Raw genomic sequence first — 21712 nt, forward strand, 5'->3', positions numbered from 1 at the left:
TAATCTGGATGTAGTTTGTCCTGTTTGCCTCATCTTGCTACCAGTCATAGAGCAGAGCTCTCTGCTTAGCTCATTTGGTTGAACTCAGTGCTGAATACTTCTATTTAATGTACAGATGAAATGTATTATTTACAGATGACTAGGTATACATGTTAGAATGGAAAGACTTACACACATTCTGTCCCAGTCCAGCATGCTTTCTTGGTTGCAAGTGTGAATGCCTCATTATCTCTACTCATTTGTTTCTAATTTTTCTGTATGCTGATGTAATGTGCAAAGCCCATTGATAAGTAACCCCTGCAGAGCATACAGAGTGTTAGTCAGTCAGCCAGGGCACATTCATCTCTGGTGCACATATGTTGGATTTCATAACTGCCTGCCAGGATTTCTGGGTTGCCATCACAGCAAAGGAAGAGCGAGTACAAAGACATTCAGGTAAGTACACTCAGCTCAGTAGAGAGACTGTAAACTGAAGGTTGCTTGTGCTGTTTTAAGTGATGGAAAAATATTGTATGGAAAAGGCAGATATATGAGTATATTATTTTAATGCTTTAAAGATATCGGTTCTCAGCCTCACTGAAATGACAAGTTACTGTAACGATTGGTTATTTTTACCGTATTTCTTCATGACCTGGTGAATTTTAGTAGCTAAAAGGCACAAACCATTGTTTAGGCAGAATTTGCTATGTATAGTGCAGAAAAGTTACGGACACTTCCTGTGAAACAGAAATGAGGATCCCCTTACTGTTTAATCTGTGCGTTCCCAGCCCAGAGTCCTCCAAAGCACAGTTCAGCAATCTACTTCAGCATCTACTAATGCCAGTTCTGGGAAATGGCAGAAGTAGATTATGTACTTGAAAAACACATGGTCATAGAATCATTGAATATCTGGAGCTGGAAGGAACCAGCAAGGATCATCGAGTCCAATTCCTGGCCCTGCACAGGACAGCCTCCCACCATGTGCCTGAGAGAATTGTCCAAGTGCTTCTTGAGCTCTTGGTGCCGTGATCACTTCCCTGGGGAGCCTGTTCCAGTGCCCAACAACCCTCTGGGTGAAGGTGTTTGTGCATGTTTCTTGTTTCAAGGTGCTGAATTGTATTTTTAAAAATAGCCTAAGAATACACATAGGACACTAATTTCAGGAGTTTTGGAGTCAGTGGAGGTAGATTAATTCCTAAATAGAGTGTATCTTACCTGTACACATCTCTTTTGCTGTTCCTATTTATTATCTTTTTTGCTGTTCCAGTAAGGCAGATACAAGCCTGTTTTCCAAAAGGGAAAATCTTGACTTAAAAACAATTCAGTCATTAAAATGTTGTCCATGCCAAAAGAGTCTAAAACCTTTGTCGTGGAAAAATGATGAATACAAGTCAGTTTGCAGAGGGAGAACTGATCTTTGCCTGCTTTATTTGTTTAATCATCTAGTGAGTGACTAAATGAAGGTCTTCACTTTGTTTTGAGCTGTGTGTATATCACTTGGACAGGATCTGCCATCTCCAGACACACTTGTGTTGTCTGTACAGGCTGAACATTATCATCAGTTCAGATTTAAGTGTTTTGAATCGGGGGAGTGGTAAGATCTGAATTGCTGTGTGCAAAGAGAAAAAAACTATATGAACTGAATATGCCAGTTATGTCTTTTCAGGCTCTGAGGAGCTGGGAAGTGGAAGCTATGGGCATCGGTACGTCACAGACACAGTGACTGGTGATGGTGATGGATTTGATATTGATGATTCAGACTATGACATTTATATAGAAGAGGTAAATGTCAAGATTTGTCTTTGGCACTTCTGTTTTCTTTGTAGTCTGGATATTTTAAAGTGTCCAGTCCTGTCAATACATTTAATATCTGATATTAAGTGCTTAGATATAGTGATGTGGTCACTTCTTTTTCTTCATTGAGGATGAGTTTGTTGCCTCAATTTGTATCTTGAAAGGTATTAATTTCATTTTCCCATAGCATTTTAATTGTACTGAATTGGTGTTTCTTTACTTCCTTTCAGCTCAGACCACTTCCTGCTATTAAAGGAGGCAACAGAAAATTTCTGGTCGAAACTAAGGTCACTCCAGGGTCTAGTTCCAGGCTCCTGTCACGGGTCCTAACAACCACTTCTGAGCCCACTACTTCCACTGCTGCCAGCACACAGCCTGCCAGCACGGCGAGGGCAGCGCGGAGGGGCAGCGCGTCGCCTGCCGCGCGCCTCTTCGACCTGCCCTGCGACGAGGCCGTGTGCTCTGCAGACAGCTTCTGCATCAACGACTACGACCGGGGCGGCTCACGCTGCCACTGCAACTTGGGCAAAGCAGGGGACACGTGCGAGGAAGGTAGGTTTCTGTGTGCCCACTGCTGCTGGCTGTTCTTTGTCTGGGTCAAGGAGCGGCTTTGCAAAGAGCTCACCAATGCGCACTTTGGGAATAGCCCGCTGGGCTTTGTGGATCCCTACCAGTGGCAAATTGCAGTTCAGGCATCACCCCCTTTGCCTTTTTTTCCTCAGTGAGGTGGGAAAAATTCATTCCTTAATAAAGGTGAATGCAGAACCTGTGTCAAGATGCACAGAGGCAGTTAATTGTCATTCCCCTACCTAAGAGTCATTGGTGGGGCAAGTACGTTGTTAATCACCCAGGTTAACAGGATCCAGTCATGGCACCCTCAGATGGAAGCTGAAGACATTCAACCCCTCTTTGACATTTGCATTTTGGCAGCCGCTGAAGCCCTGAACCACCCCCATTTTCTGTGTGGTCCAGATGATGCTGGTCCCACAGCAGGGATGTGAGAAAACTCCCATTATAAAAATACCTCCAGAGGAGGCTTTCCCCATCGTCTGCAAGTCTGCAGTGCAGCACTCATGTCAGGCAAACTGGGGCAACGGGGGAAAAAAATCTCATCTGCAGTTCAAAAAGCATGTCCTGAAGGCTGACTCAATGTGAGGTTGGTGTTGTTTCACCCAGTCCCATCCTATTGCCTCTTTTCAGGGCAGCTGAGCCATGGCAGGAACTTGCTGAGCTGAAGGAGGCTGTCCTGCTGCTTCTTCCCTCACTGCCTTCTTGTTCTTTCCCTCTAGAGACCTAAACCCACCCTTTCACAAGGTTAACACTGAGCAGATCGCCTGGTGAGCCAGTCCAGCTCCCCCACTGGGCCATAAGCAGGTCACTTTTTCCCCCTGAAGTAATTTTTCCTCTGGTTTGGTGACCAAGGGGTCAGATGAATGGCAGAGCTCATGAAAAGAAAATGTCCCATTGGCTGTAGTGGTGCTGTTCCTCCAGCTAAGAAGGAGCTGATCTGCCCATCCCTCTGCATGCTGATCTGATCTGCCAAGACCATGCCATAGAGCAGAGCATCAGGGACCCAGGTTTCTTGTGCAGGGTCATGTTAGACTTTCATGTTGCACAGCATCATGCATCACGGATACAGACAGTGAGGGTGCTTCATCTTCTTAAACTGGAGTGCTGGAACAAAAAGAGCTCCTTCTGAAAACAATTTGGTGTGACTCAGCGACGTGGAACAGCTGCAGCTATGATTTTAGGCCTTGATCAAGTATGAAGAGTTGAGGATTTATTTTAACTGACAAGGCCATATACAACTTGTAAAGCAGTCTATTAACACCCGTCAAAACCCTCTTGTTTTTCACAGGGCAGGGTGTTACTCCAAAGTAAACATCATGTGCCAATACTCCTTTGTACCGAGTTTGTCTTCAGCAGCCAGTATTGTTAAAAAATACTTTAATCTGAATAGAAACAGACTTTTCTTCACATTCAACAGCTGCCTGGCACTCTGGTCCAGTCAGTTCTGCTTGTGATCAGGACATGACATAATTTTCTCTGCTGAGGCTGCATTCAGGTTTATAGCACCAATCCCCTTCAACTCAGCCTAAAATGTGTGCCTTGCAACCAAAAATGCTGAGAGAACTCTAACCAGATTCAAAAACTGAGTGAGAAAACCTCAGTATTTAAATAGCAAAGAGGAATAGAGATCCTCATCCTTCCTTCCTCATTAGAGTAAAATCCATTGTCAATACAAAAACTCAAGCCTGAAAGAGTGCTTCTTAGGAAAATACGCTGCAAAGGTAATTTTACAGCTGACAGTGGCCAGCAGTAAGACATCTCTAATTTTCGTTTTCTCTCAGGGTCCGGGTCTGACACAAGACAGCAGAGGGTGAGGGTTGATAATGCCATTTGACAAGAGCAATAAAAAGAGCCATTGTTGCAGCCAGGGATGGAAAGATGCCTGCAAGGACTCTCTTCTCCCCATCACTCCTTTTAGCTTCTGCCCTGAGCTGACTTGAGTGAAGTGCTGGAAGCTGCTGGGCTGTTATGAGACATCCAGTGATTCTCCAGATGCTGGATGCAGCAGCTACAGAGTAGCAGTGACTAATGCTGCCTAGAGTCTGGCCATATTTCCCATGTGTGTTTTTGTAATCCTGCAAAACAAACAATCACTTTGTCCTCTCTTTCTTAAATCAGTTCTTAAAAGAAGATAAATATAAAGTTGATGTGGTCTTTATTCTGTAACAAGGATGAAAACCTGCTGAAATTTCCTCTGAACTCTCTGATTAAGCTATTGAGCATTATTTGGCCCTCAGTATCCTGTTTCTTTCCAAGTTCACTAGGTCCTTGGGAATAAAGGAATTAGCTGTAAAAAGTGGTGGGAGGACAAGACAATAGGTTAACTGATTGTTGTCTGCTACTGACTAATGGTTGTCTCTGGAGGAACTCTGCCTTTCATTGCCACCTGATGTTATCTAGTACTAAATGTGTATATTGATTTTTGTTAGGAAGAAAATGGCTAAATGACATGCTTCCCTCTTTGCTTTTCAGACATTAGTATCCAGTACCCCCAGTTTTCTGGCTACTCATATATCACCTTTGAACCGCTGAAGAAGTCCTATCAGACATTTCAAATTACCCTTGAATTCAGGGTAAGTTAAAGCAATTCTCACATTGGTGTTTTAAATTTTATTTACTTACTCTGATGTGGTGGACAATAGAGCAGTAACTTAGCTTCAGTATAGCTTCAGTGTAATTGTGGTGAACGTGTGTGTAACCTTCATCTGCAAAGATCTGGCTCAACCCTCAGTGAATGTAAATTAAGTTTGTAAGCAGCTGAAGGGTTTTCATCCATTGTTGGTAGGCACTGCATGAGAGAATCCCTGGACTAGTAGTTGTGGACTAGCAGTGATGTACATTGGCAAGGTTACAGTCATGTGGATGAGCTACAGGCTGAAGAACACAGAATTTTTGTGAATTAGAGTTTGCAAGTGGTATGCAGTATCTTTATGGACAAGAGATGATGATCCTGTCATACTAGCCAAAATACTGCCCTATATATAGCATTCATTTCTCACCCTGCAGGATTTAGATGGACATTGTTTTCCCCCTCTGAAGTTTGGGACACAGGCTACTAATACATTCAGGATACCATACTACTTAAAATGCAGGACTAAAGTGTGGATAGATCCCGTGCTGGCTTGTGTTAGTGCTGTCTGTTTGTTATGGACAGGGGATGTAGGTCTGCCCCTAGGGAGGGTGGCCAAGCTCTCGGGTGCATCCCCACCCCCACGTAAAGCAGACTCAGCAGCCTCACAGTCTGGGAAGGAGACTGTTACTAAAGCAGCAGTAATCAGTTGCCTCAGTGGTGATCTTACACTCCTCTGGCAATTTGCCATTCTAAAACACAGGATGACTGCAAGAAGCCACTGTGTCAGCTGCTGTGAGCATATGGAGAAATGCTGCCAGCACAGCTTGTTTGGCTTAGAGGAGTGTCAGTCTCATGGAACATGTGAAGTAGGGTGTATGTATTCATGCACACTGAGTCTGATGTGTCTACACTTACCAGGCTTGCCAGGACATTCTTGCTAGACTTTTTACTTGGGAGTCTCGTATGGGATATCTGACAGTCTTTAATACTTCCAGGCTTTTTTTCAGGTCTGACAATACCCCACTTTAAGAGATGGTCTTAAATTGTTTAACCATTAAGGCAGTGATTTTCTAGGTTTTTCAAATGCAGGATTCCAAACTGATCAAACAATTTCTGATTCGGCAAGTTAAAAACTCATTCTGAAAAATGATGACTCTTTTCTGGAGAAAAGTCCCCCCACTGCTGCTTGCTTTTATCTGCAATTGTGAGGCTTTGATTTTTCATATTGGCACAATGATTGCAGGCTGAATCTGAAGATGGTTTGCTGCTGTACTGTGGAGAAAATGAACATGGTCGTGGTGATTTTATGTCACTGGCAATTATCCGACGTAGCCTCCAGTTCAGGTAAAACCTCCATCCTAAATCTGATGCAAAGAGAAAGTGCCCCCTGGGACTGCTATATATGGTGAATATCTCCAGTGTCTTTGACTTCTGCCCCATACAGTGCACCAAATGGACAGTATAGTTTCATTTAAGAGTATTTTAATACTTTTTTCTCTCATCTTTCTTTAGTGTGTGAACATGTGCCCTGTTGATCTCTTTTATTCAGACTTCAGTGTAAAGGCAAAATGATCAGTTTTCTTTAAGGCATTTGTCTGGGGCTCATAGCTGTGTTACCAGCGATGCCAGTGAGCCACTGTATTTGCTAAGCTGATGGTGTATTGAGTCAGTGTTTTTGCTTCACAGAAAAAGGCTTGCAGATAATGTAGCAAAACAGAGGATGTAGTGCCAGCAAGGGGCCAGGAACTTCATCTTACATGCTGTGTTGAGATGATACCTTGTTTAGGTTTTTTAAATGAAGATGGAGAGTGTTTCTTGCAGTCTGACAGATATGAAGCAGGTGAAACAGTATTTCCAGGCTCTCCTAAATTGGGAGGATGAGTCCTTTAGAAGGGGGGAATAACGAAGTGGGTGATGTGCCTTAGTTGTGTTTCTGTTCACCTGCACTGCATGACAGTCAGGGAAAATGGGACATTTTGTGCACATTCAGCTCTCCTGGAGGTCTTCCTGTCAATTGGCACTGAGTTTCAAATAGACTAGCAGAGTTATTAATGTATCACGCCTTTCACCAGGAAGCTAGAAAAATTCCCAGGAGAAATTACTGTGATAGCAGGAGCTCAGATTGTAATACCCTCCATCTTGAAACAGTTTCATCTGTTGGCAAGCCTAGTAATGCACTCGGTATGGGCAGAGAATGCAAAATCTTCTCCACATTGAAAGACAGATAATGAAGTTTGAAATTTGGAACAGATCTTATATAGACTTGCTGTCTGAATTTCCTGTGCTAATATGCAGTGTGCAACAGAGAGGTTCCTGAGTGCAAAAATAATATTTGAAGTCTAAAACCAACTTTGGTTATTTGGTCAATGTAAGATTATCACCTTGCCCTCTCTATCTCATGCTCCCAGGTTCAACTGTGGCACGGGAGTTGGAGTCATAACGAGTGAAAACAAAATCAAGCTGGGGAACTGGCACAGTGTCACATTGTTCAGAGATGGGGTGAATGGCTGGCTTAGGATGGACAACAATGCTCCAGTGACAGGAAAATCTCAGGTTGGTAATCCTGCCCCTGTGGCTCGATCCTGGGGTCTCTCAAGGTTGTGATGATGTTTCTTTTCTTGCCACCAGAAGCCTGATCAGATGGAAAAGGTGCAGTTTTATTTATTGGTGTTAGGACATTTAGTGAACTAGGATCAGAGTACAGATTACTCTTTCAAATACATAATCTAGAAATCACAGAGATAAATATCTCAGGCTGATTCCCATCACAGTTTCTCTGTTGTGCTCCATGTTTGCTCTGCCACCCTTCAGCTACCCTATGCCAGTCTCAAATACAGGCCATGAGAAGTTTACTAGATTTTACAGCTGCTGTCCCTGATTGCTTTCTTTTTCAACCCTCAGAGAACTGTTCTGCTGCCTCAGACATAAAAATTACATGCATATGTGTGTATGAGTATATATTTTATATTTATTTATGAGTATAAGATGCATATATCCACAGGAGATTTGTGTGCAGAGGTATAATTACATGCATATTCTGGACAAAGATTCAAGCATAGTAATGGAGATAGACCTTCTGCCCTGACTTATGTTAACACCAGCAAGTTCATACAAGGCTGACAAGATAAAATATAATACAGGAAGATGCTTTGACTTGCTCATCTGTTGCTGGGCTAGAAAACAAAATTAAGGCACTGGAAGAAAAAGCAATTTCAAATTGTTTCAGATGTCTTTCCTTTGATAGCTACTATTAACATGCCATCCCTAGCCCTGAAAGAAAGCAGCTTCAGATCTCTTATTACTTTCCACTTTTATGTGCAGGCACTGAAGAGAAAAAATTGCAGTGTATTGAGTTCTCATCAGCTGGAAATGACAGAGGAAAGAATTTCAGTGTGTCATGTGTTGCTGCTACCAATGCTATGAGGCCATGCAAAGGGCGGATGTGAATCAGGAGAGATATGTACAGCTTCTGCAGTGTGCTGTGCAAGTGAACATCTGCAGACTCAATACCCTCAGCTTATTTAGCCCGGCCAAATACAGGCTATGGTGATAGAATATATTGTTATAAATGCTATGGGGGCAGGGCAGGGGTGCCCTGGAAGATTTTAGGCTAGAGGTCAGTGCAGGTTGGTAAAACCTGGCCCTGAATAACTGAGAATTTTGAATATTCTAAAGGTCCATGGGGTTTTGAAAGAGCTGTTGAGTAGGAGGCAAAAGTCATATTTTGATCAGTTTGTGGAAGGCATTTTGACTCATGTGGCTGCAGTAGCATGGAGTTTGGGTCAGTGGTCCAAAAAGATTCTGTTGGTTTTGATGTTTTTTGTTCTTTCACTGTAGCAATTTTAGTAAACTTGCATATGTAGGTTCCTACAGATTTGTTAAAGAGATGGGCAGTACATTTAGCAATGGCAAAGTGAGCAGAACCCTGCTGAAGTTGCAACTTTATTGGCTTTTGCCTTTTCTTTGTTTTTTACTTTTTCTTTGTCATTTCATAATTATTAAGTACCGAACGCTTGCTGGGTTCTGTCCAAAAGACATTATCTCATTGGTCTATCCCTCAGGGCTTACAGTTTAGGAGACAAACAATTTTTTGGCAGAAAGAAGGGAAGAAATTACAGCAAAAGACAGACCATGCTTTCTCCTCCAAACAGTGATTTCTAGTCTTTTTTATTGTGCTTTTAGTAGTTCGTGTTATCGTGATGGGATGCAGGTGAAAAAGGTTGATTTCAAATGGTGGACTGATTTAGGGAATGACTAACAGGAAGGAATTACCAATGAACAACATTCCCTGACACAGTTCTTCATGGAGGAAAAAAATGGATTGTAAACCACTGTGGCTTAATGATTTCTCCTGTTATATCTGTTACACAGCATGCTGTGCTTTGCTCTCCCTTCAGGGCCAGTACAGCAAGATCACATTCCAGACTCCCTTCTACGTTGGCGGTGCTCCCAGCGTGTACTGGCTGGTCAGGGCCACCGGCACCAACCGCGGCTTCCAGGGCTGCGTCCAGTCGCTGAGCATCAATGGAAAGATAATTGACATGAGACCCTGGCCATTAGGGAAAGCTCTCAGTGGTGCTGACGTCGGTGAGTGTAATGGTGTGGGGTCTTTAGTCAGTGTTATAACTGATAACTCCAGGTTATCCTTTTGGGACAAATTGAGTGAAGGTCCAGGTTTGGGAGGGGGAAGGCACAGTCTCTATTTTTGGTCTGGCTTTCCTCTGTTCCTTTGCACATTGCTCTTGCTGGGTCTGTCGTAGGACAGTTCATCACACTGCACAAGCAAGCCCTTTGTGGACACACTGTGCGCAGTAAATAGTAAACCCATTTTCGTGAGCGAACAGTAAGATCTGTGTTGCAGATATCATTACAAGCGCGCCGGTATTTCTGCCAGCAGCTCTCAGGCACCTCTTCATGCCCCTGACTGACACAGGCCTGTCATCAGAAATCAATAGTATGCATGCTGATCTTGTGTTTGAAACAGTACAGACCCAAAAGATATCATTGCCTAAAGATATCATTGCACTTGTCCAAAGTAACACGTGGATCTCTCAGGCCCACAGCAGCCCTGTGGGTGTTACAGAGGGCTTTCTGTGTTACACCCAGCCACTGCTGAAGCATATAGGCTTTCCTGTATACCATCCTTTGTTTTGCTATCCAGAGTTGTGGTATGATTTAAAAATAGCTTGGAATAAATACTTCCAGCAGCTTTATGAGGTGTTATTATAAAATTATTTTCCCTTCACAGAGTAAAAGATGGAGAAGTAGGGAAGATAATTAACTAGTCCTGTCTCATTTATTCATCTATTTAATCCCTTTAATGGGCACTTGAAAAAAGGCAGGGCAACAAAATCCTTGCTTTAATGATCTCCCAGTCTAAACAGTATAAAAATAAGGGTAAACCCAAGACAGAAGGCAAGTGCTAACAGCAAGAAATAGATTCCATACCACTGAACTCTCCCTGCCATGCTTTGGCCACAAAGTCATCTTTCTTCTCTTCTGTAGCTGTGCATTTGACATGCCAAGAAGGAAATGATTTATGAGAAACTTCTTAACAATTGCTCTGTATTCTCTAGATAACATGGCCAAACTTCTGTGCAATATAGGAGTAGAACAGACTGGCCAAAGAAACAGTTGCTGAAAAGAGTAAGATTTTGGAGTCAGAGTGTAATTTCATGAGAGTGAGAATCTATGGAATTTAGACAGATGAAAGCCCTGCTGAACTTCTCTAGCCCTAATCTCTATTGCCATTTGGGATGCAGCTAGCTTCATTCCCATCCATGAATGCTCCACACACTGCTGCATTAACAATCAACATCAATGAAAAGAAATGCTGTGTTCTGCCATGTGTGACTTGAAACTGACTGATAAAGCCTTGCTGTCCTTGTGTGACTGCACACATTTATATGAAACTGCACCAGAAGAGACTTGCAAACAATAGGTCATGTAAGTATAACTCAAAAAAATTGCAAGTAAGCTCTGCTAGGGCTTAGGAATGACTTTTGCGAGTCAGTCACTTGGAGATTTTTTTCTGTTGGCACAGTATATAAATCAGGAGTGCTGTGCTACATGGATCATAGAACTGAGGGTGGCGAGCAGAGGAGTCCATCCATCTCTCTGCTCTCTCTTCTGGCTATAGCAGAGGTCCCACTGTGGGCTGAGGGACCAACAGAGGATGGTCCAGCCACTGGGCATGGTTTGGAGCAGGCATGGCAGAACCTGGGATTCCTGCTGCAGCTTCTCTCCTTCTTCATCTGCCATTGGAGCCAAGCAAATGCAGCCACCACACTTGTGGTTTGCCTCTTCAGCATAGTCACCTATGCTGGCACAAAGGCTGTGAAAAGCCACTGGGACATTGGGAGAGCAGCCTGTCAAATATCAAGACTACTCCAGTTCAAGCCGTTTCTCAAATCAGGGATCCCATGACTGGTCTGTTGCTGTTGCCTTCCTTGTTCTTTTCTGTTTCTCAAAGACTTTGTTTAAGTCTGATCTGTTTGAACATACTGCCAACATTAACGCTGGAGCAGATACAGCAAAGATGAGCATTGTCAATCACCTCAAGCTGCAAAACTGTTCCCCAGTGTTTATTACCAGAATTGACTCATGAAACCTTTGTCATCTCAGAGCTGATACTTCAATGTCCCTCAAAATAAATATGTAATTCTTAGAATTACATTAAATATGTAATTCTTTACTATAAGACACTAAGCCCCTCCAAATGATGTGCTTACCATTGTACACCACAACTTGGTCTTTCTTAATGTATACAAACTGATACAAGTAATCAGTTTGTTACTATTGACATGGGGAGAGTTATTTGATCAGAAAGTAAAGGAGAAAATAAATTCAACAAGAACTTCAATCAGGTGTACATTTGGCAGTTTATAGTTTGGCTTTATAGGTACCAGTTTTAAGAAGCAAATGAGATTTTATTTTTTCTACAACAATTTCAGCTAAAATCCAGCAGGAAGAAATAACCTTCTTGTTATTTAAGTTGATATGCCAGCATAATAGAGATGCTTCTTACAAAGCCCGTATGTTGATGATATGGATGCCTTTTAGTGTGGACAAGAAGGTTGACAGCCCCATTTTGGCTAATAAGATTAGTTGATGATTAACACCTCCCATGCTGAGCATGGCATGAATTTATAGTGAACAAAGAAGCACTTAAGATAATTGAAACTAAACCAGGCTTAGTGCATGTAAACAATTTAGAGAAATTTGTATCTTATGAGAAAATAGGAAAAAGAGCAGACAATAAGTAATCCAAGGAATGAGTATAAGTTACATTTATTATGGTTTGCTTATAAGGGCTATTTTTTGCTATTTATAAGGTCTCTTGCTGGTCTGACATTAAAAAAAAATAATAATCAAGTTCCCTTGTCTAATTTGCACACCATTTGTTAAAATGGGAAAGAATCTAGGTATAAGAGCAAATTGTGTTGGTTAGTAGCAGCGATCAACAGCCAAATAAATCTTCTTTGACAAACTTCTCGATAAATTGATTTTCTGACTCCTGTGTTTAGGTGAGTGTAGCAGTGGCATCTGTGATGAGGCAGCCTGCATCAACAGTGGCACCTGTACTGCAAGCAAAGCAGACTCTTATATTTGCCTTTGTCCTCTTGGATTTAAAGGTCATCATTGCGAGGAAGGTGAGTGGTTACTGGGATGCCTCTATTTCTTTGTGTGTGTTATTTAGTGTTCGATGTGTTTTCCACTTAGAGACACCAGAGGAGGTCTCATACTGTTGCACTGACAGAAGAGAATACTTGTTACTTTATCTTCTTAAAAGTCACGTACTGAAACCCTTCCCTTACTGCTTTGGAGCTACATCCCACTCCTACGTAATCTGTGATTCTCAAACTTCTTTGCTTATTTAAACTAACTGTACTTAAGCATCTTGAAATTCCTGTTCGGAAGTTAAAATAATGTACCCATCCACAGCTGCACATTAATCCTAATAAAATACCCACCTTTCTCCTAAAACCAGTGTCAGCTGTGTATTTTGAAATGCAAATAACATAATGTCAATTGCCTGCTAATATCAGAGATAGAAGTAGTAAAATACATCTGGCACTATTTTTTATGCTGTAGAAATTTTCATGCTATCACCCATTGTGTGCATGCTTGCTACTTTGAAAGGCACTATTATGAATCGTAAAGAAAAGGTACAAAATGCTTTACAGTACAAATCCTTGGAAAAGGAAGGGATTAACTAGTATTGGGTAGTATTATAAAATATTTGTAATTTAGATAAAAAAAAAATAGTTTTGCTAATCATTAGCTTAAATACTTAACCCAAGGAACAGACAGTGGTTGGTAAGAGTCAGTCCTTTATGTTTGAGCCTCAAGTGACCTGCTTGTGATTTCTGGATTTCCAGCACTCACCTTGGCCATACCTCAGTTCAACGAATCCTTAAGATCATTTGCTAGCACACCCTGGCCCTTGGAACCACAGAATTACCTTTCCTTCATGGAGTTTGAGCTGACATTTCGTCCAGATTTAGAGACTGGTGTCCTTTTGTACAGCTATGACACAGACAGCAAGGACTTCCTCTCCATCAACATGGTGGCTGGCTACGTGGAGTTCAGGTTCGACTGCGGCTCAGGAACGGCTGTTATCAGGTAAATGGTGCTGTAAAATCACTACGCTGGTGCTTCCTTCCCAGCAGTGCCACACTGCTGATCCAGGAGAGGAGTGGGCTGGAAAGGGTCACAGCCTATGATGAGGTGTGCAGACCCCTTGGTCTCTTGTGCCTGCTTCTGAGGAAGCACAGAAGCACTATTAAGCACAATAATTTTGGTCAAGGGGGCAGGATTTTTTCCCTACATCAGTGTATTTCAAAGCTTTATGCTTTGTCTTCCTACAGATGTTACATTTGTGTCTGTATGGTATTGCAGTAATTCACTTCTTGCCCCCATGGCGCTGTTAGGGGATCTATAAATATTTTATGCGTATACTTTCTAGCCACAGGATTTCACAATGTTGGCGCTTGCGTGAGCATCCTCCTTTCTGGTTTCCAGTTCCAAGGAGGGGTGCCAGGCTGGAAATGGCACAAGAAGATACACCTCCAGGTCCTTCCACTTCCTCAAAGTGCTGTTTTTTGATGGACCTGAGGCTAGTATCCAATTTATGCAACGTAAGCTGTCTAAAACATAAATATGTGGTTTGACCTGGTCACCAAGGTTCTCAGACAGACCTTCTGTGAGTGACCCATTGCAGCCTAAAATTAATGTTTAGGAGGATAGAAGCAGCGAAATGCCTCAAAAATGCTGCTCTCTCTCCCTGTGTAACTGAGTGTCCAGTCACTGGCAACTGTTCCTGGGCTTTCTGAAACGGCACTGGGCTGGACAGAGGCACTGAGTGTCTTGGATATGGCCCAGGAGGCTGCCAGTTTGACCAGGCTGACCTGGTATTTAGAAATTTTCTATATAAAGCTTATGCAAAATGTGTGCACTGTCTGCAAGTCTTGCATACCAATGATTCCTGTGGATGGGCATCAGGAATTTTGACTATACTGTGATTAGGGAAAATGTACTGATTTTACAGTGAATGAGGATTCAAGCTAACAAACTCATTCAGTTTTGCAGACAAAATTAGATATGAAATAGAAAGGGAGCAAATGCAAAATAATGCACAAGCCTAACAATGCACAGCTGTGGAAAAACAGTTAGTGTTGTCAGACAGAGAAAGATCCTGGAGTCATCATGGATAGTTCTGTGGAAGCAACAGCAAACTGTTTGGAGACAAATACAGAAACCTAAGTAAAATGCAGAGAATTATTAGGAATGGAATAAGGAAGAATGTCTCTGCTGAAGCCCACAATGCACCCTGTTTTGAAAACTTGCTGCTATTCTGGTCACATCATTTCAAAAGAAATTAGCAGAATTAAAAAGGGAGAGTAGTTTTGCCATACAGGAGAGGGAATGAAACATCTTCCACAAAACTCTTCCACAGCCAGACCTTTCAGCCTGGAAAAGAAGGAGTTTGGTGGAAGTATGATAGAGGTTTTAAAATAATGAATGGCATGGAGATTAATGAGTATTCTGTATTTTTTCAATATGCAAAGAAAATAAGGAACCAAAGAAAATAAGACTTTTTTTCTTTGGGTTTGGGGTTTGTTTTTTTTTCAGAGGAGTACATAAATAAGTTGTGGAAACTAATCATCACAGCAAGTTACAGATGCCAAAACTATAAATAGGTTAAAAAAAAGTTGGACAAATTTGAAGAAAGCTCCATTGAGGGAGATCAAACGCAGTTGTACGGATGCAGGCTATGACTCAGGAAATTGCTAAATGACAAGTTGCCAGAAGCTGAGAGATATATCAAGGGAAGAATCACTTCATACTTGCCCTATTCTATTCTCTTGCTGAAAAGTGGCAGAAATAGCTAATTTTGGAGACCTTTTCTCCAACTCAGAATAGCCTTTCTTACAGCAGCCTTCAATCTCTACTGATTGCAGCCTTCTAATTCCTGTTACTGGCAACCATGAAATATTAAAGTAGATTTTTTTTTTCTTCCAAGAATATTGTAGCACTTCAAAACACCTTGTACTAAAGTTTAACTGATATGTAGAGTTATGAAATGTAGAGACAGCCACAACCATATGCCTGGGAGTAGAAACTGCCCCTTTCTGCTGGAAAGCAGAAGAGCAAGCTGGATGGCAGCTACTCCCTGAGCTACATGGACTGGAGGAAAAGAGTGTGGTGAGGTAGCTGAGGAATGGGTGAGACTCAGGAGACCATCAGGATTCAGTGAAAGTTGTCAGGCTATCCTGTTAGCTCCTTTTCTAGACAAAGTGTGCAACTCGCACCCTGTCATCAGCTCTGTTAGTGATTAAATAAGATAAATAGATACCCTGTTTTTCATGCCTGCCTGGTCAATATCCAGTTAAAACTCCATCTTAATCATACTATGTCATGCCTACACTGTGTCTTTAACAGAGATATAGCTCTGGTCATCCTGACACCTCTGCCGTAGGTAGGGCCACCAGGTTGTTAGATATTATATTATAATCAGAACACAGCCATAATAACTTTATAATTAGGATGAGGCAAGCTTATTTGTGTACGTCAGCAGCAGCAGGAGGAGAGCTGGTGAAGGTCGTGATTTCCTGATGTATCCCAGGATGGAAGCAGCACAGTGTGCTCTGGGGGCTCCACAGGCAGAAGGGATGCAGAGTGGGTGGCCAGATGCAGAACCTGAGCACTGAAATGTCTCAGAGGAGAAGTTGTTGGGAATTCCCTTGGCCAAGCAGGATCAAGATCTTCATGGTCTGGTATATTTTTTAAACTTTGGTTTGCATGGGAAAAAGTAACCCCACAGCACATGAAGAGCCAGGAGTGTTTAAGCATCAGAAGAAAGAGTTACCAAACTCATGCTGGTTTCAAAAAGCCCGTGATTCCACAAAAGAGCTTGCAGCTCTGAAGTGATGACTCTGCAAGGCTTAATCACCCCTGATTGTAATTAAATCTAGCAAACCAGGAAGGTTAGCATGATGACAACCTAAGTAGCAGAGGAGATAATGTTTGTGTTGCCACTTACTATGTAGCCAAACCTATCTGGTTCCTTTATATATATGTATATGCTGACTTCTTCAAGGTGATTAGATTTCCTTACCTGTTGATTTACCCAAGACAGTTAAACCCTAAATGGTGCTACATAAAAACGAGGACAAGTGACTGGCATTGCTTGGTAATATTTTTAATGCAGGTTTTGTGAACCATTCAGAAGTCATTCAGAATTGTCAAGTAACACTGCCAGCATCATTAAAATAGATAAAAATGGGCTTTAAAAAACTTGAAGAATCGAGAAAAACATGACAGAAAGGTTTCAAAACTGATGTTGATTATTAAGAAAAAAAATTATTTTCACATTTTCAAAATTATTTAAGTTTTTTAATCAGCATTTGAATCGCTATTGACTATTTCAGATTACAGTTTTTTCTGTTTTTTAATTTCAAAATATGGGGGTTTTTTTTTGTTTTATTTTTAAATGCAAGTATTCTGAAAATACAAAACATTATTTCTTCCCCAGAAATTATGTGTTTTTTTCACTGAAGCTAAGAAGTCTTAGGGGTCCTAGATAACACAGTTCTGATTTTTCCAGCTTGGTCAGTAAATCAAACAAAAGTTTACAGTCTTCCTGGAGGAAAGGCTGCTACATCTCATTTAGACATAAAATGCTTTAACCAGTGTAGTAAAATGACATTTGAAACCAAGATACAAAGATCTATAGAACTTGTGAAGGGGAATATGGTTTTGCCCTTCATACAGACTGCTATTCATATTAGTGCTGTGCCAGTAAAGATTGTAAGAACTATTTAAAAATGCTTCCTTTGAGACTGATGAATACTTTGCACAACTGGGGATTATTGTTCCTAGCCAAGATCTCATCACATTATTAGGATAATTTTTTAATTACTTCCCTTTTATGTACAGCATCCGGGCTGCACGTGTGTGTGTATAGATGTCAATGTAACAGGATGCATAAATAGAGCTGATAAGCCAACACAAAGTAGTTCTGTTTTAAAAGAGGATGAAGAATGTGGGGCTAGACCAACCATTAAGTGGGAAGCTTTTAGTGAATTGAGGATGTACAGCTGAGACAAAAACTCGTTTTTATGTGTTATAAATGACTGAGCAGAAAAACTAGCACAGAGGTAGCTAAAGTGTGTGCTGGTGATAGTGTTTCATTTATAAATAAAACTAGAGTGCTTGTTATTTGCTGTAGAATATGGTCTTTGCTGATGGGGCTCAGAAGATCGTTACTTCCATATAAGGGAAGAATCACAGTGGCTGATATTTATTTTTTATTTAGAAAATCATCCCAGAAGACTTGACTTTTTAACATTACAGAGTGTCAGAAAAGCACAGTGTTGCATGCTTGAAAATTTTCTTGCCCTTAAAACAGGAGTGAAGAACCTGTCAGCCTGGGTCAGTGGCATGAATTGCGAGTGTCTCGCACGGCAAAGAATGGCATCCTGCAGGTGGACAAACAGAAGCCAGTGGAAGGGATGGCTGAGGTGAGCTCATGGCAGACTTGTCTTGAACGCAGCTGTTGAACTGTAAAGTGATTGCATGCTAGACTGCACAGCCTGCTCTCAAAGCTCTTACTAGCTTAAAATTGTATGCACATTAGGGCAACATTTTCTTAAGCCCAGAGTTGGGAATTTGTGTGTAAGGTCTTCCCTCTGAGGACAAGGACACATGTAAAGGCAGGGATCCCACTGGAATCCGACTGTACCTGCTCCTGACACATAACTGGACTCACATTTTTGTTCTGGATCATATATCTTCCTGAGGTTCATCTGTTGGTTCTTGCTGTGGCTAAGTCTGTTGAGCAATGTGTGCTCTGTGAGAGGTGTAATTTGGGGAAGTATCATGCTGAACAATATGTGCCCAGTGTTTTTTACCTCTTGCTGAATATTGTCCTGGAAAGGTGGACCTGAAGAGACTTGTTTCTTTGTCTTCTTCTTGCTAAAATAATTTGCAGGCCAGAGTAAGTGCTGGAACAATTAGACAGTTGATGACTTGCTTTTTGTTCTTCACTCACCAAGTGATCATAGTGAGTCAAATTAATTTATAATGAAGTGAAGCTGTACTTGTACCAAGCAGGATATTCACTCGAAGCACTTAAATGCCTGCACAGAGATACATTTTCTATCTTGATAAAGGCCAAGGCTAGACCTGCTTGGGAAATGTCTTCTACCTAGTGGAGAGTGCAGACAGAAAACCAGACTCCAGATCCCATAGCAAAAAAAATTCCATAGCAGAAAAATCCTATAGCAGGTTTTTCAGAAAACTGAGAAACTTTTATCAAAACTTTGACTTTTCTTCAAAAATTTAAGTAAATTGAAATTCTAGTTGTGGGTCAGGAAACAAATTGAGTGAGAAACATTTGACTGGAGCACTCAAGACTTCTTTAAAGTGAACAATCCCTTTTTTTTTTTTTTTTTCTCTTAAGTGCTGCATTGCAGTATTCCAGGAGGAGGGTGGCTGGGAACTGCCAACCATGAAAGCACAGAAGCTTCTGCAGGACTGGAGTTACGCAGTTATTCTGTCTTTAGCTGTTAAATGTCTTTCAGTTAACTCCAGGACCCTGAATATTCCCATCAGGTATCCTGAGCAACTGCTTCTGGTAGTTGATACAAACTGAATGTTTCTTTCATTTAGCCCCTAACCTCCAGTAGGTTATCTCTTAGATGTTGGAAATACTGAATGACTCCCTGTTGCATTAACTTTGCTCTGATTTTAGCTTTATGAACCTAATTCTGGTTATAGATTTACATCAGTGTACCTCAAGTCTTTGCAAATAAAGCTATATGTGCAGTCAGAAAACACTATAAGTCAGTTTCGTTTTTTCTTTCAGTATTGGTATTTTGAAATACTTGAGATTTTTCAGCTACTTCTGACAGGGATAGTGTAAAGTCAGTCAAGAGTCCTACAGTGGCTTTCTTGATTGTACAAGGAGGAGGCATTGGAATAAGCTGTATGACAACTAATCTGAAGATAGAAGCATGGTTCCAGCTACTCTAATAAAATGTTATTCTATGTTTCTTGCAGGGGGCTTTTACACAGATTAAATGTAGCTCTGAAATATTTATTGGTGGAGTCCCCAGTTATGATGATGTGAAGAAGAACTCTGGGATCCTCAGACCCTTCAGTGGGAGCATCCAGAAGGTGTGTGCCCAGAGAAACACACTGTGGTCGTTTATTTCCATTGTATCCATGCATGCTTTCTGTGCAAAACTGCTGTTATTGTTATGTGGCAATATTCAAAATAACGAAGGATTCACCTCAGGAGCCCACCATGAAGTGGTTAAATGATTACTTCACAGTGAAAAGTCTGCCTAGTGCATTCTTACACCACCATGGAGATGTGCACCATGCTGCTTTCCCCTCTTACAATTTTATAGGGGGCACATGTATGGAGGAGATGTTTTCCATTGTTAGCAGACATTAGGGATGATGTTCCCATGTGGTCAGCTGAGCATGAGTTCAGTTTGTATCGGGCCTAAGTAAATAATCAAATGGAAATGAACTTACATTTTTCTTTTAAACATACTTAAAATAACTTGGATAAAGTTGGAAGGTTGGTCCTGAATCCTCACAGTTTTAGAGGAGTGAATTGCATCAGATTAGTGTAAAGAAATACCAAATAAAACCAAATTTTTAATAATAGTTTTTATTTTAAAAAAATTAAAGCTCTACAGTTAACAATTGTTCCAGGACCAAAAAGTAATTGTATTTCGGTGTAAATGGTTCAGTCACTCAGTCTGACACTTTTTACTGTCTTTGTCAGCTGTCCAGCAGGAAGCATGAAGTTCAGGAAAACTGGAGGTGTGAGTAATAGGGATGGGAACAGGTCAGACACATGAATGTGATTAGGAAGGTAGACTTGACTAAACACAATGTATTTTGGGATGCAAGATAGAGAGCCTAGGAACAATTAACACAGGTTACAATTACTATGTGAGGGGCTGTACAATAGAGTAAAGGTGCTGATAAGGATTGGGAAATGTAGAGTGTGAGTCTTTATCTCCATGATGTACTTAGTGAGGTGGATTTGTATTCTCAGAGGCATGAATGGGATGTCAAGGGAAAGTACTGCCTGCCTTTTGGGCACTGGTAACGCTTGCCTTCTTTGGATTTGGGAGAACTATATAGAAATAGAGCTGCAAACATCACCAAGTACTGGAAAATATGCAGTGTATAGAATTACCTAAGACCACAATATATTTAGTTCAGTTAGATAAGGCTGAGAAGTGACTTTGTTGTGGTCTTCTAGTTCTTAGATAAGAATGAGATTTCTTTGGATACATGGTGCTGGAATTATGCAGAAAAAGACAGGATGAAAAGCAAGGGCTGGAAACTGAATAGAAGTTTAAAACAAAAGACATGTTTTTATGAGTGGAGGCTTGGTAACCTGTGGAACAAAATTTGGAAAGAAGCTGAAAACATAATGGAGTCTTCCCCAGTTCATTACATGACAGGACTGGATGTTTTCTCTGCTGTTAGAGTTGTGCAGTGCTTTATGTAACCTCTCCTCCGGGTTGGATTCCCTAAGGTGCATTGCCCAAGTTATGCAGGAGCCAGAGCAACTATTACCTTTCTCAGTTCTGGCCTTAAAATCTATTGTTTGTTAAGATGTACTTATTTTGATGTAGCTGAGATCAGATGCTGTGCCTGCATGCAATCTCTCTTGCTGAGATGTCAGCTGAGATTATACAAGTGTTGGTTTATTTTGGAGAACATATGCAGTTGACATATTGGAAAAATCCCAGCATTTAACAGTTTTCTTCCATTTATATACAAACAGCTTTGTGAAGTCATTATTTATGTTTTTCATTCATCTTAACTCTAGCTTCTTTCAGGCAAGATGAGATACTAGAAAGCAATAGAAAATGTGAAAAACAAGCTGTTCTGCTTAGTATTTCTGTTGTCAACACTCATCTCCTGGGGGGTTTTCTGATCTCAGAAATGCTTTTCTTCAGCAGCACTCATCTAATTTTATCATCTCAGCTCACAGTTCAGCTACAACCAGTGTTGCACCAGTGTTCAAGTGTTCAGGCAAGGGCCTGGTAAATTCCACACAGCTTCACCCCTTACAGGGGTTGCCTAAGGCTGTTTCACAAGACACAGAAGACATTAACCTCCAGTGGATCAGGGGGAGCAAAAGTATGAGTTGGACCTCTGTAACTGGAAAACACACAAGAATAGGGTTTGGGCCAAGTTTTGAGAGTTACATTTCTCTGAAGTCTTTCAGCGGAATCTTCTAACTAGCAGTAGGATGCT

The 21712-nt window shown here is 41.2% G+C and overlaps 1 protein-coding gene across 1 annotated transcript in view; it reads left to right on the top strand.

The window, feature by feature from the left end:
• Positions 1 to 21712, top strand: part of EGFLAM (EGF like, fibronectin type III and laminin G domains) — a 74318-nt gene that overhangs the window by 41459 nt on the left and 11147 nt on the right. Inside the window, exons 8-17 of the mRNA XM_041472288.1 lie at positions 1646 to 1761; positions 2004 to 2325; positions 4816 to 4916; positions 6159 to 6259; positions 7324 to 7468; positions 9313 to 9502; positions 12442 to 12567; positions 13297 to 13540; positions 17829 to 17940; positions 19481 to 19597. Of these exons, the coding sequence (XP_041328222.1) occupies positions 1646 to 1761; positions 2004 to 2325; positions 4816 to 4916; positions 6159 to 6259; positions 7324 to 7468; positions 9313 to 9502; positions 12442 to 12567; positions 13297 to 13540; positions 17829 to 17940; positions 19481 to 19597 (1574 nt within the window). The remainder of the gene's footprint in view (positions 1 to 1645; positions 1762 to 2003; positions 2326 to 4815; positions 4917 to 6158; positions 6260 to 7323; positions 7469 to 9312; positions 9503 to 12441; positions 12568 to 13296; positions 13541 to 17828; positions 17941 to 19480; positions 19598 to 21712) is intronic.

Source organism: Pyrgilauda ruficollis, unplaced genomic scaffold (genome assembly GCF_017590135.1).
Source record: "Pyrgilauda ruficollis isolate IOZ18807 unplaced genomic scaffold, ASM1759013v1 scaffold108, whole genome shotgun sequence".
In the NCBI taxonomy this organism is placed as follows: Eukaryota; Metazoa; Chordata; class Aves; order Passeriformes; family Passeridae; genus Pyrgilauda; species Pyrgilauda ruficollis.